The sequence below is a fragment of the Chaetodon trifascialis genome, chromosome 3 (assembly GCF_039877785.1).
Source record: "Chaetodon trifascialis isolate fChaTrf1 chromosome 3, fChaTrf1.hap1, whole genome shotgun sequence".
Lineage (NCBI taxonomy): Eukaryota > Metazoa > Chordata > Actinopteri > Chaetodontiformes > Chaetodontidae > Chaetodon > Chaetodon trifascialis.
Window position 1 is genome coordinate 17,627,792 of NC_092058.1, and position 14,045 is coordinate 17,641,836.

Sequence of the window (14,045 nt, forward strand, 5' to 3'; positions counted from 1 at the left end):
TTAACTGTTTGTTTATGGGTTCCTCAGCCTATAAACGATTTAACAATTTAATCTTCTTTTAGCCACTAGATGGCACTAGCAGACGACAATATATTACTTGGTCTAATGTTGCAACACGGGACCTGCACCAGACACATAGTGGGTAATATTATTACTTGAACACCTTTATCCTTTGCTTCTTTGACCAGAAGACCCTGTTTGGACCAGAGGAATGAGACCAACAAAATGCAGTCTGTGTCTTTGGCTTTGATAGTGACAGCACATTAACCTCTCTATCCTCTCGCCTGAGTCTGACACTGCAATCCAACAATTTTCTGTAAGGTAAACAAAATAATGTGACCAGCTTTTGTTAACTTTCAACTTAAAACACTTTGTTTTCATTGATTCTTGTGCACTGATCCATGAAAAGTCCAGGTTTTTGGATTATGTTGCAGTAAGAACAGCAAGACTTTTTAAAATTCACTGAGTTACATTTTAAAATCATATAGGAGATTGTGAAAACGTACCGGTTCTTGATAAAACAATCTCACCAGAAGTTTCTTTAAATTAAAGGAGTCAGTCAGAAAGTTGGGTTTCAGTAATAGTTCTGGTTCCTGCGTCATTAAATGGTGTCATAGCCAAAATGTGCTCTTGTTGTTCTCATCCTGTCCAGTAGGTGGCAGATGAAGACCACAATATGACTCATAGAAATGACTGGAACACTGGCTGTGTCGCAACTCCAGCAGAGACAGCAGTGAGACTTAAAATTAGAAGAGTTTCAGTCTTTTACTTATGAGTGAAAGTTCAGATAAAAAGAGGGCAGAGGGTAGCTATTAGCTGATGTGTTGTTTTTCATTTCCTGGCCCTCAGGGAAACACGTGCCATTGCTTACAGTCCTTTTTCCTGCGAGAACCACCTGATGTGGAAGAGATTTATTATTTATTATTATTTATTATTTATCTGGTTGCTGAATTAAAACAAACATACTGCTGGTGTCTCCTGGCATTCATATGGTTCTCCTGATTGTTTGAACTAAAAATAAAAAGCAAACGGGGGAGAAGTCAAACATAATTGCCTCACAGTGAATATTAATTTTAGCGTGAATCCATACCATTTTACAGTACTCTATGTGTATTTGTATTTGTGTGGCATTATCAGGATCTATATGAAAATCACATATATGTGCAGATGATATGGGGACTGAATGCTACTGTTACTGCAGTTACTGTCTATGGAAATTGTTCCCAGACATTTAAACTATCAGGTTTTCCCGGATCTGCAGATAGCAGAGGTCTATTTGTGCTGTCTGGCACCTTGACTATTCACCCAAAGTGCATCTGCACAGTCACATCCCAAATTAACCTGCAGTGCTGTGTTTGCATACATGCATATATCAGCTGACGGTCTCCCTCCCACCGGCTGCCTGTCGACTTTGTGTTGGTGGCAAAGAACATCACCTTTTATTTAAGCGTGATGCTGTCTGAAATTACATTGTCTTCTTATCACACACTCAAAAATCAAGTGGTGTTTCTTGTTAGTATAAGCCCCCTAATGGCTCTTAGACCTGGAGCATGATTGGCTGATTGCCTCTGTTGCTAGGCTACGGCGCCACGGTATGTCTCGGCAATACTGACTGGAGCATTGCATTAAGGAAGAAAGTGAAAAAGAAAAATGAGCACAAGGAGAAATGCTATATAACGTCATTTAATAATGGTACTCTATGCTGTAACCATAAAACATTTACAAAATATTCACAAGGTGATGCAGTCAGTTGACAATACATTTATTTCAATTATATATCTTCAAATAAAAAGTTTATACTCGGAGCACATGGTTCAAATGCTGCTTCCTCTTTGCAGTCTGTAGAGCAATCTATTATTCGTGACATCGTACAATAATTCAATACTAACTTCATTTACATATCCAAGAATCTGCAAACTAACAAGGGTTTTATATGTACAAATTTTACAACATAACACCTTAACATATAACGCATCAGATGGTCTAAAATGACCAATAATTTCTCCCTGATTACCGCATACAAATGCAATGCAACTTACTCTCATTTCTTAAAAATGTTATACACGTCTCAATCACAAATGGGTGATTTTCATAAAGATTTCCCACATGGTGACATGTTGTGAAAATAGCTTATGTCGTTTCAAAAGGGCTTACACAAACTGCCCTCCCAACTGTGTATCAGACATTTCTATTGCTATGCTGTTATGTATTGACCTAAGAGGTCTTCTCAGTGTACGGAAAGTGCCCTTTACACATTGTAGCATGAATGTACTTTAAGAAATCATTGTCGGTGAATGTTTGTACACGTTTCTCTGGGAGAGTATGTGCTTCCCTCTTGTTAGCTTTGTGAGCTGGGGTAGGAGGACAAAGTCCATTGAGGAACAACAGCCTCTTTCTTCTTTTTGGTCTTGAGAATAGAAAACTGGCTCTGACAAACTCCAGGAGGGAGAGGTGATGACTTGGTGGTCTGATGATGACTTGAAGAACCAGAGGAAGAACACAGTCTATGTTTTGATGAGTTTTTTTTTTCTTTTTCTTTTTTTCTTTTAGCAATCCTGGAAACAACTGGGGGAGGAATCAGTCTGAGTTCAGGAGCCTCCACCTCCTGCTGTGCCGACATCCTTCATTGATATTTTTTTTCCACACAGCATCAGACGTGGCACAGCTCCTACAACAACAACTGTCCATCATGCATAGGCCAGTGTACTGTACGTTGCAGGCCAGGTTTGCATGGGGGAGCAGGGAGGTTCCCCGGAGCAGATACCTCAGTCAGCTTTAGCTCTCTGAACTCAAGGATCTATGCGGAAAGCTAAAAGCTTGTCAGAGTGATGGTTGTTCAGGGTGCGCAGGTCGGGCAGACGTAGCAGCAACTTTGGGAAGAGGGTGCTGTCATCTGGGCGGCGACTGGTGATGAGAGAGCGCAGAGCTTTTATTAGATTCTCCTGCAGCTGCTCCACTGCTCCCACCTCCACTATACCGGAGCGATCTGCAGACAGAGAGGAGAAACTGAGGTTAGGCTGGAGGAAAAGTGTGCATACAGTATCTGCTTGTGTACGTGTATGCATGAGCCTTACCAGCAGAAACCAGCACCACAGCCATGAAAAGGGCCATCTCGTCTGGCTCCAGACCCAAAGATCCCAGCTTCTCGCTGAATTCAAACATGGCGTCCAGTAAGGAGCCCATGCCGAGAGCCCGCAGTGATGCCAGTGAGTATGTCTGCCCATTGAGGAAGGTCACCGTTCTCTCTTTGGGGTCAAACAGGGAGCAGAACCTCACCATCAGAACCTGTGGACAGAACAAAACCAGGTCTGCATTAGAACGGAGTCCAACGGACAAAAGAGGTCATAAATAAAAACTCCCTCAGTCCCACCGACAAATTTAAGATGACATACCTGGAATGTGCCAGATTTGAGCAGCATGACCTGATCGTGCTGGCTGAGAGTCTGGAAGCCCGGGATGCTCTTTGCGAACTCCACCACTTCTTTAACAGCAGGGGTGAAGCACTGGGAGAAAGACTCCCACACCTCCTGGCTGGAGCGACTGGCCGGAGCCACAGGACATGAATTGAGTGGACAGGCCTGCAGGAGAGACGGACAGAATGAGTTGAAGGACTTGTTATGGACTTCATTGATATCAAATTGATAAATATTCACATATTCAATAAGGCCTTTAAAAGGGTCTCACCAGCACTTTGGCTCCTCCATTTAGCTTCCAGGGGCAGGGGCTTTGGTTATGGGAATCCCTGGCTGGGTAACTGTTCTGATTGGTTGTGTAGGACTGAGATGATAGGCTGCCACTGAAGGGGCACTGATTCTGATTGGAGGAGAAGGCGTACTTAGCGTTGTCAACGTTAGTGTTAGCGGAGTTTTCGTTGTTGGTCGGGTTAACAGGGCAGTTTGTGGGGACGTGGTAGCTTGATGCCAGGTTGGCCTGCTCCCCCTGAACTGTGTGCTGAGTCTGGCTCGCTGAGTGCGACAGGGAAAGTTCCTGGGGCGAACTGTTCTGGAAAGACGAAGTGGCAATGTTGCTGTTGCCGGCAGCCATTTTGAGGGGTTTCTCCTCACTGTTCATTACGTTGCTGCGGTAAGACTGCGATATGGAGCCCGACCCGTCCCCGATCTGGTTCTGTGGACTGCAGGGGGCATCGGAGGGAGGCGACATCTCCATTTCCATGGAAGCTGATTCGTTGAGGCTGTTCATGTAGCTCTGCATCTCGTCCAACAGTCTCTGCTTCTCCCGTTTGGGAATCCGCCCAAAACGCACAGCTGAGGACAAGCAGAAGAGAGCATCCTCTGTCAGCATTTACTGGCATCGAGCATTGATTTGTCTGCCAGTTCCTTACTGGCAGGACTTGAATTAATACAATGAGCAACACACACACTCAGGCAGTTAATGTGATTTTCATATTCAAACAGTAAAGAGAAACAGGCATTTCTTGTTCTCATGTGGATCTGACACTCAGGCTGTAATCTCTATGTGGATTACTAATCCCGCGACCTCTCTAATGTCCCTGTCTATTCTGCGTCTGTCACAGCTGTTTCACCACAATATGAACACTTAAGCCTTCATCTCATCCAACTGCCTCATACTCCTCTCCAGCCTTTCCAATCCCTCCCTTCCCCCCTTTTTCAATTCTGCACCTCCACTGACAGCCCTATTTATAGCCCTCTGTATGCTACTCCACCTCCCCCAGTCTCTCTCTCCCTCTCTCTCCGTCTCTCTGCTTTCTGTCTTCTAGTTGAGCACTTGCTCTCTTGTTTGGTGGAAGTAGGTCAGTGGGTCAACAGCACTGAACATGATGTCATTAGCAAAGTGACAGAGCGATTGAGAAGCAGAAAGGTCAAAGAGACAAGAGAGGCAGGTAAGAGGTGATGAGATGGGTTGAAAGTGGGAGAAAAGTGGATGATCAAGCCCTCATTTGCGAGCAGATATCGTGTTGGGAAGTCGAAGAATTGACGGCTTTGAGGGTCTGTACACTGGGGTGGTTTTCTTTTTAATTGAATCTGTGTGCATGTTTAGGAAAAGAAAACATGTCGCACGCAATTATTAATATTACAGCTCCCCTGTTATGATCTGATGAATTAGCAGGTGATTTTTCACTGCCGCATTTTGGCTTTTTTGGGTCAGCTAAAAATGTTTGCTCCAGAAACAAAAACGTGATTTATTATCACCTAGTTTAACCGCATCCCGAGAGGTCGGACTCCTGCTGCGAAATAATGCATCACAGCAGATTAAATGTGTTAATATTATGTTATATTCAAGTCAGCCACTGTGGGTTTTCATGATTAACAGGACAGAACATTATGTCTCTCAAATGGTTGTTTGTGAATGAAAAACAGGTAAGATTGTACATCTTGGTGAACACACGGGGTAATCAACAACTTTGTGCCCCAATTTCCCAAAATAAACTGTATTTGTCACAGTTTCTCCGTGACTGATGACTACTGGGACTGGAGAGCTGCTCTTGCCATAAATCAGACAGTGGGGCAAGGAGAGAGGAAGACAGGGAGGGGACAACAGACAAAAAGAGGAGAGTGAAAAGAGAGGGGGATGAAAAGAAAATGCTTTCATTTTTGTCTTACATCTGATTCTGCATGTAACCCTAAATCCTCCAAGAGAACAAGAGAAATCACTGCAGTTTTTGTTGCCATGTGTCTGAATATCTTAATTAAAGACTGTCTCTCACCATCTCTGGACATGCCCACGGAGAGACACTTCTTAAAGCGGCAGTGCTGGCACCGGTTTCGGTTCATGCGCATGATGAGACACTTTTCGTTCTTGACGCACATCTTGTAGTGGATGTTCTGCTGAATGCTGCGTCTGAAGAAACCCTGCAGAAGGCACAAGAACAATGATGACTCTGCAGGCTGTCTTTTGTGGCAATGTGTTGTACACAGCAACAACAAAGATATGACATAACGCCTCCTTTATTCAGCCTCACCTTGCAGCCTTCGCAGGCGTGCACCCCGTAATGGAACCCGGATGCGATGTCCCCACACACCTTACACAGAAGCACCATACCTCCAGTCTCTGAAAGAGGCATACATCCATCATCAGAGAGGGAAATGTAATGACAAAGCACTGGCAGGTAAACACAGAGGAGAACAGGAAGGACGGGACTGATTGGATACTTACTGGTGAACGTGCCAGTGAAACCACAAGGTCTTTTGGCCACCGTGGGATGGCTGTAGGTTGCGGATGATACCGTTGTTATTTGGGCCACGGGAGCATTGTTTACTTCAGGAAACTGGAAGACCATTCGCGGGGAAGGAGTTCCTCCCCCTTGTTCTCCTCTCTGCTTCAGGGTCCCAATCTCCTGAAAGGAGACACCCTCTGGGGATGAAGGTTGCGAGTGGGAGGAGGGTGACTGGGTCTGGTATCCACTTGAAGGGCTGCCAGGACTTGGACTGGCACTGCTGGATGAGCCAGCGTACAAGATAACACCACCTGGAGGAACAGAGCGGGGGAGAGAAGCTCAGTTCACTGATCTTCATCTAGGTCGGTGTTCGTATGCACCAGTGTGAGTGGGAGTGCAAGTGTTGAGCAATGCTCCACTTTGATTCAGTGAGCTTACTTGGCAGACGTCCATAACCACACACAGAACCCCGATCGTGTTGGGACAACAGAAATTTGATCTGACGAGTAATTTAGAAAAAATGTCACAGCTAGAACAACAACAACTCTGACCTGGATATCTGTAAAGAGTCTTTCGTTTTCTAATCTGTTAGATGCTCAAATGAAAATGACTTTGTCATGCCAGCGGGCGTGTTGCTTTTACTGAACAGTGATAGTTTAGCCCATCGAGTGTTATTTCAATAAATAATGCTAAATACACAATGGTCAGGTAAGATAAATACCCTGATCAGCTGGTCAAACTATCACCCACACATGGGTTATTTGCCTATAAATAACATTAAATTTTATGCTCTGATAAGGCTTTCCACAGAAGCTACGTGTCTGTTATCTTTGTGGAAGAGGAAATGGCATAAGATGCTGATCATAATATGACAGCATGTTGACTCTGAGTGCCATAGACAGGCTATAAACAGGCCTTTGTTTAGGGATGTCACATCGAGACGGAAATGCCTTATTACCCCTCAACACAACACCCATCCGCCCCCCTTGTTTTGCAGACACTGTTCTTCCCTGCAAGATGAAAGACTGCCCCTCACGTGCAGGCTGAGCCAGCCAGCTCCCTGCCTGCTTGCTTTCAGCAATGAGTCTTTCCTCCTCTCCCTCCTCCCGCCCCCTCCCTTCTCCTCTATCCTCCTCCTCCCTCCCTCCCTGTTTTGGCTGCGGGCCTGCAGAACCATCTATCTGCCAGCCACCTGACCGGGAGCTCACATGGACTCTTGACACAGTTCCCGCCCGGCTCACAAGGCTCTTTGCGCAGTCCCGTGTAGACAACAGCAGCAGTACAATAACAAGCGCTAGGGCTGATCACGTTTGGAATAGAGAGGGCTCTAATGCTGTGACTACAGGCGTAGGGGGAGGCAAGCAGGGCACAGCCACCTTAAGTCTTTGCATTCCACAGAGTCACCAGAAACTGTGCACAGGGTGACAGTCACGTTGCTGCTGTTTTGCCACATTAAAATGATTTGCTTGAGGGTTTTAGTCAATTGTGTATTTATGTCAGAGGGATTGAAGAATGGGAACATGCAAATCTACAACACTTTCTAGGCTGATATAGTTGTTTTGATTTAAAATATCATGATAATAGAACTGAAAAGAGTGATGAGAAGCAAATCAGACATTCACGATTTCAAGGATTTATATATTTCTGCTCATTTCAGTGATCTATGTGTCCGGTTCAGAGTGAGCCCTGCTTTTTATCTGCTCCTACATCAGCGTGTCAGATTTCCTAAATACCTGCATAAAAGCCAGCCATCTATAACATTTCCCATGCGCAGAAATAGCATGCTTCACAGTCTTCATTCACAATCTGTGTCACTTGGCTCATATCATGATGATCATGATTGCTCTTTGTGGGTCACCATCAGTTAGTTGACAGAAAGAGATTTTCATTAAAAACTTTCAATGCAAATCTCTGTCCTATTCTGCCCCACAGGTTTCTGCAGCCAAGTTAGGAGACGTGACCAAGAGTGCATCTGCTGTAGTAGCTGTGTTATCTAAAATACTCACAATACCCTTGGATTGTCTACACTATCATTCTGTGCGTATTTCCTCACAAGGACTTTGAATCATCTGAGAAAAAGCCTCCCTCGCCTCCTGTGCTTTCTCTCCTTGAGAAAACACGTGCTGCATTTCTGTTTAGCCCTAAGTGCCTCCTTAATTCCTCTGCTCACACGTGTCAACACTGAATGCAAGGTACTCCAGTGGCCTCATGGCTTGTGTGTGTGTGTGTGCGTGCGTGTGTGCAGTGACAGTGTGACTGTGACTTCACTTCACACACAATTGTTACATGTGCCTGTGCGGTTTCCTGTGTGTCAGTGTGAGAAAGATAAAGCTTTATGGACATGTGTATCACCTGCAGTGGATAGGGTCACACCCAGCTGTCACATGAACTCCACACCCACTTTCCACATTCACAATCGCCGCCCCCGCCAGTCTCAAAACATTCCATATTCTGTCTCCTCGTAACCATTTCCTGGAATTTGGTTTGACTGGGTGCCAGCTCTGGGAAACTCATCCCTCCTGTACTCCGGCACAGGTTATAACATGTGACCTGAATACACACAGAGCCATAAAGACTACAGAATAAACAAAAAACGCTCCATGGCCCCTCCTTCTGCCAGTCCTCCCTGACCTCCCCTCTCATGTGTTCCCACCCCCTGGGCATGCACGCATGCATGGCAGGCAAACTGTATAGACACCATGCTCATATCATGTGTGTGGGGGGGGACTCCAACTTCTCTGTCCTCTTACATGTGGACATTTACAACTGTGCATGGCCAGTAAGCCTCAATCCACGTGAAACGGCTGCCCTCATGTCATGTGTCTATTTGTGAAGCACTTTCAAGGAGGATGGTTCTATGAAGGCGACATGGGGTCAAAATTTGCTTTCTATCACATGAACCTCCAGTGTGCTTTCACTGCTATATAAAAAAGAAGCTTAACGAGTTTTACCCGCAGGTCTTGTGGTTTCATCCATACATACCTAACCGACTAGAGGAAGCAGGTTATACTCCTACGGTAGAAATACTATCCATCACTGGAATCAAGCTCAGCTTTTAATGGGAATTAGCTGGTTGTGCGATCATCTGTCAAGCTGACGACCAAACAGAATCTGGTTTCAGGGCTGACATCAGAGCTCGGCATTAAGTTTATTGTTCCCGTTACCATGAATGACACCTGTGACGCATTCAATATATTACAGGGCTTTGCATATATAGAAAAGGGTACTATTTGGGAATAATGAAAGCACGTTTTTGGGACGGTATAGATATTTATAGACCATAATGTTCAAGTCACGTTATCATGGGGTCACACTCATCATCCCCTTTGTAGACACAATACTATACTTGATGACTTCTTTCCAAAATGTCCTGCAGTACACTAATTGATGATTTATGATGACTACTTATTAATACATTTATCTTGCATTTGCCTATTTTAAAAAAACTGGATATATACACAATTTGTAGACAAACTGAATCGTACCAGCGCTCTATGTGAGGTTACCACAAGCAGTCAGCAAAATCCTGCTCCTCAAAGTAAACATAGGCAGGAGTGAATAATAAAAAATGTATCTAGAGACACAATATTCCACATTATTTAACAATATTTCACATGAATTAAAACTGAAAGCACAGAAAACACTGATCCACAGCTGCACCATCTGTTAAATGCAACTGATCTGTGTTTATGTTGTCAATGATAAAACAGCACTAACAATTTGTTGTAATTGTACTAATTGTGAATAACGCTCAATGCCTGCATGATAATGGTTCATTTAGGCATTAAAAAGGCTGCAACTACACCCCTACAGAAATAAATGGTGGTGGGTGTTCACAGTAAAAACAGGAACTGGTTAGCCATGTCACCCAAATTCAAGGCTGAAGGCAGCCAGATGTAGGTTAATATGTCATTTTATGCACCAAAAAGCGATATTTCGGGTTTAATAAGCCACACTGGAGTCACTAATAAACATTTCAAAGCAGTTATGGCAACTAGGACGAGCGAAGGGGCTACTAAACCCCCCTGACCCACTGACCAATCTATCAACAAATACAGAGGAATCCCCGTGCTAGGCGAGCGCGAGCAGGGTGCGCGCGGTGGCGAGGGGCGGGGTGCTTGGGAATCAAGCGCGGCACGTGGACACTGAGGCTATGTACACGTGCTGTCAGCTCGAGGCGGGGGAACTGCGTATTAAAAAAAATGAGGCGCATGATTCGCAACGTTATCTCGACTGTTTCTACCCAGGGTGCACCGGGCGGGGAGCGGATGAGAAGACATGACAATGCCAGTGGTCAGCCGCTGTTCAAGGACGTTAGAATGTCTGTCTAGTGTTTGGTTACCGCAGCTATCATTTTCATAATGATGGTGGCGTCATCGTGCATTATCATATTTTTATCTCGCGGTCTGAGGCGCTTTCCACTGTGATATTGATTTAAATACATTTTATTGATAATACATTAACATTTAATTGCACGATCAGTCCATCCATGCTCAGTGCTACAACAGCAGAAATTCAGACAAACGTGAACACAGCCTGGCACATCCATTACTCTGTAGCGGCTCCGCTGAGTTCACGGCAAATGCTTTAAAACTGGTATCGACTGGTTCATAAGAGGTAAGACGCGGTGTGCGCTCCGCTCATTCATCATCAGCTCCCACTACAGTCAGATCATGATTCAGGTCCTGGCAGAACACCATGTCTACTCTACTCTGCACTGCTCCTCAACTCGTAGGCTAGTAAATGGAAGGAAAATTTGGCACCGATTAGGCCTGACTTGTTTTGACTCAGAGGGCGTGACTGCTCCTTGGCATACCCTGCTCATGTGTGTTTTGGGAAAAGACTGGGATATTATCAACAGCCAAGTTAAACGACTCACACATTGCAAAAACAAACAAACAAAAACTCTACAACTTCCCATAAGTGAGTCAGATGGGACGGGTTTAGGGAACTACGGAAGCCCCGCCTAGCCAATAAAGGACATAATGTGGAGTGAGCATATGACTCAACCTAATGTCACGATCAATGACACGACACTAAATTCAAATGTGTAAAAGATACGTGAGATGGGCAACTGTGGAGAGCGAACGTGCCCGGTCAGGGTCGTCTTGGGTCGCGCTTCACGTGAGTTTGTTTACATGCGGATAATCGGAAGTCCGCCGCAAAGAGAGGACTTCCCTCTCCGTCCTCCTCAGCTCCCACTCCAAACTCAACTGTCTGCAGCCCAGAAGCGCCTGGCAACCAGCCACATCTCACACAGCCGAATGACAGTTAAAAGGCCGCCGCATTCGTCCTAAAGTGTGTAGTTTCCTAACAGTGAGATTCCCAAGAGCTGCACGTTTGAAGGGTTTAAACCCCGGCAGCTTCAGCTCTGCATAACAGGAGAAACTGACACAGCTCATAAATGTGTTCTGCTCGCAATAGGTGCTTTATGCAGCGGTTTAAATGACATGCAGTGGACCAGGATTAAAATAAGCGGTTCTGCGCTCGCGTACGTGGCGCTGTAACAAGCAGGTTTATGTAGGTGTTGACTGATGCACTTACACATGCAGTGCTGATAAATCATCCTTACAAAAAAACAAAACAAAACAAAAATAAAAAAACAATGCATTTGCTATGTAAGAATAATATTTAAGGAGAGAAATGCTATGGTATCTGCTCCCATAATGCACCGTTGTGTGCTTCTTTTAAATTACTGCTGTTTGCCACTGAAATCATTTCCCCCCCAAAAAAGCCACACAGAGCAGTATTAAAGCTTACTTACCACCAGGGCTGTTTTCCATGTTTTCCAGTCGGTTGATGCTGTTCAGTTGTTGTTTAATTGTGGATGTTTTAACGCTTCTTGCCACCGAGGAGTTTCGTTGATGTAGGTGAAAGAGTCATGAACTGCCAGGACATAGAGAGAGTATCCAAACGGGAGTGTGCACAGGGCATCAGGGTTCTGGAGAAAACCCGGTCAGCGAAGAGAAAGTAGCTCAAAGAAATATTCAGGAAGGAAATCGGAGCAGATCTCTGTTTGATCCAAATTATTTCCAAGGTGAGTGGACGCACAGGGACAGCTCGGCTCTCCGTCTGTACCGCTTATGATGCCAGCCTGTTCTAAGATATCACTGTATAGGGCTTCTCTATATCACTGAGATCCAGGAGCATTCAGCTGCTTGCCATGTACAGTCACTATTAAAACATGACCGGAGTGGAAGTAGTTTAAACACTCCCCACTCATCAATAAGCAACACGCGGCCTAAAATAACCAGCACGTTTTCAGGTGCCTGAGAAATGTGACCAGTTTTTTTTTCTGCTCTCTTTTTGCGCGTCCCGTCAACCGCCTGTTTGTTGATGTGTATCAGGGATGTCTCTCTCTCTCTCTTCTCTCTCTCTCTCTCTCTCTCTCTCTCTGTCACGCTCTCTGAAAACATTTCACCCACCTCCCTTCCTCATGCCCCCACTCTTTTTACTCTTTCTCACTTTTTCATTGGCCGAGAGCCCCGCGTGGAGACGGCACATTGGGCTCGTTCGACATTGGAATGCTGCTTAAAGCTCTACAGCATGTGCGCATGGCATGTGAGCTCACGCTGTCCTACTGACACACATTTTATGCTAATGAGCTGCCTGGGCTCGGCGATAAGACAACGAGGGGGACAGGGGCAGAGGAAGCGAGAGCTCTCACTCCTCTCTCGATTTCTCGTCCTTGCCCGCTTTCTGCTGGTTAAGGACAGACGATAATTGTCTTAAATGCCGTGAGAGAAAGCATTTGCGAGATCGAGTAATACTACTACTACTACTACTACTACTACTACTACTTTTAATTGTAATAAAACCAATAATTTACCTTTACGTCCAAGGCAAGCTGCAAAGGTGATGAGTCCATTTCATCACCACCACCATAAGATGTCACTGGAAATGATCTAATGAGGGGTACACCTGAGAAATGTAGATACGTTCTGTTTCATATGTTTTATTGTTAGGCTTTAAAAAATAAATCAAGAAATCCCTTCAATGTGTCACTTTATCCCATCACACCAATTTTGTGTGCTCCTTTAGCACTTAACATTTTCCTTTTCATCTACTTTTGGTGAAATATAAAGGCATGAGTGAGAGTACTGTAGACATAATAAGTAAATATAGTAAGATTAGTATATTGTTTTTATTAGCTATTCAAATTTATAAATGTTTTTAGAAGTCAAGATATGAAAATATAAGATCAAGCTTTACTGATAACAAATCTAGCATTGAAACAGTACAAGAAGGATATCAGAGTAGGGAAAAAAAGACAAATATGAAATATATCTAAATTAGCCACATACAAGACATTATCTTATATCAGCTTGCATCATGAAATGTAGGCTCAAGTGCGATATACAGAGAAAGTAAGAAAACAAAACATTATACTGCCTTCCTTGTTAAATTACTGAAGACTAGCTTATATGAAATGTAGGCTATGTAAAAAAATATAATTAATATATTTTTTTAATTAGAAAATGTTTTATCTGTTGTATTATTATTTTCTACAAAAAACAAACAAACAAACAGAGGAAGTAAGAAAACGAAGCATTATACTGAAATGTGACTGTCAAAGCCAGTCCACGTGACTCTCTCGTTCAGAGCCGAGCTGTCTGAACCGAGCGCATGCGCAAAGGCCAACGCCCACAATCTCCAGCAGGAAACCGACGCAGTCTTCTGGTAACGCGTGGCCATCTTCATCGAGCATAGACGATCTTCGGCTGAAAGAGCTGACACGTGCGGACTGGGCGGTGCTCACCGTGACTCCCACCGTGCCTCCTCCCGTCCGTCACGTTTCCTTTTCTCTCTACAGATTGTGTTTGCTGAAAGCCAAAATAACGCCGGAGATTGGCTGGGACGGAGTTAATGTAGGTCAGGAGCCGCTTGTGCAAACACGAGCATCGTGAAA

General features: G+C 44.4%; 2 protein-coding genes across 2 annotated transcripts in view; one reads left to right on the top strand and one right to left on the bottom strand.

Moving 5' to 3' along the window:
• LOC139328890 (RNA-binding motif, single-stranded-interacting protein 2-like) overlaps nucleotides 1-14,045 on the top strand; it is a 152,480-nt gene that overhangs the window by 38,367 nt on the left and 100,068 nt on the right. The gene's annotated exons all lie outside the window — the stretch shown is intronic.
• LOC139329392 (nuclear receptor subfamily 1 group D member 1-like) lies at nucleotides 1,668-12,494 on the bottom strand. The gene is made up of 8 exons (XM_070959696.1): nucleotides 11,901-12,494; nucleotides 6,136-6,447; nucleotides 5,942-6,030; nucleotides 5,687-5,831; nucleotides 3,685-4,265; nucleotides 3,393-3,578; nucleotides 3,075-3,285; nucleotides 1,668-2,986 (listed from the first exon to the last, which is right to left on the bottom strand). The coding sequence occupies exons 1-8, from the start codon at nucleotides 11,917-11,919 to the stop codon at nucleotides 2,790-2,792; spliced, it is 1,740 nt and encodes a 579-aa protein (XP_070815797.1). The 5' UTR covers nucleotides 11,920-12,494; the 3' UTR covers nucleotides 1,668-2,789.

Excerpts from the sequence above, each read along its gene's own strand:
- LOC139329392 (XM_070959696.1), bottom strand. Across the intron at positions 5,832-5,941 it reads ACGCCTGCGAAGGCTGCAAG|GGTTTCTTCAGACGCAGCAT; the intron begins GTGAGGCTGAAT and ends TGCCTTCTGCAG. Across the intron at positions 3,286-3,392 it reads TCAAATCTGGCACATTCCAG|GTTCTGATGGTGAGGTTCTG; the intron begins GTATGTCATCTT and ends TTCTGTCCACAG.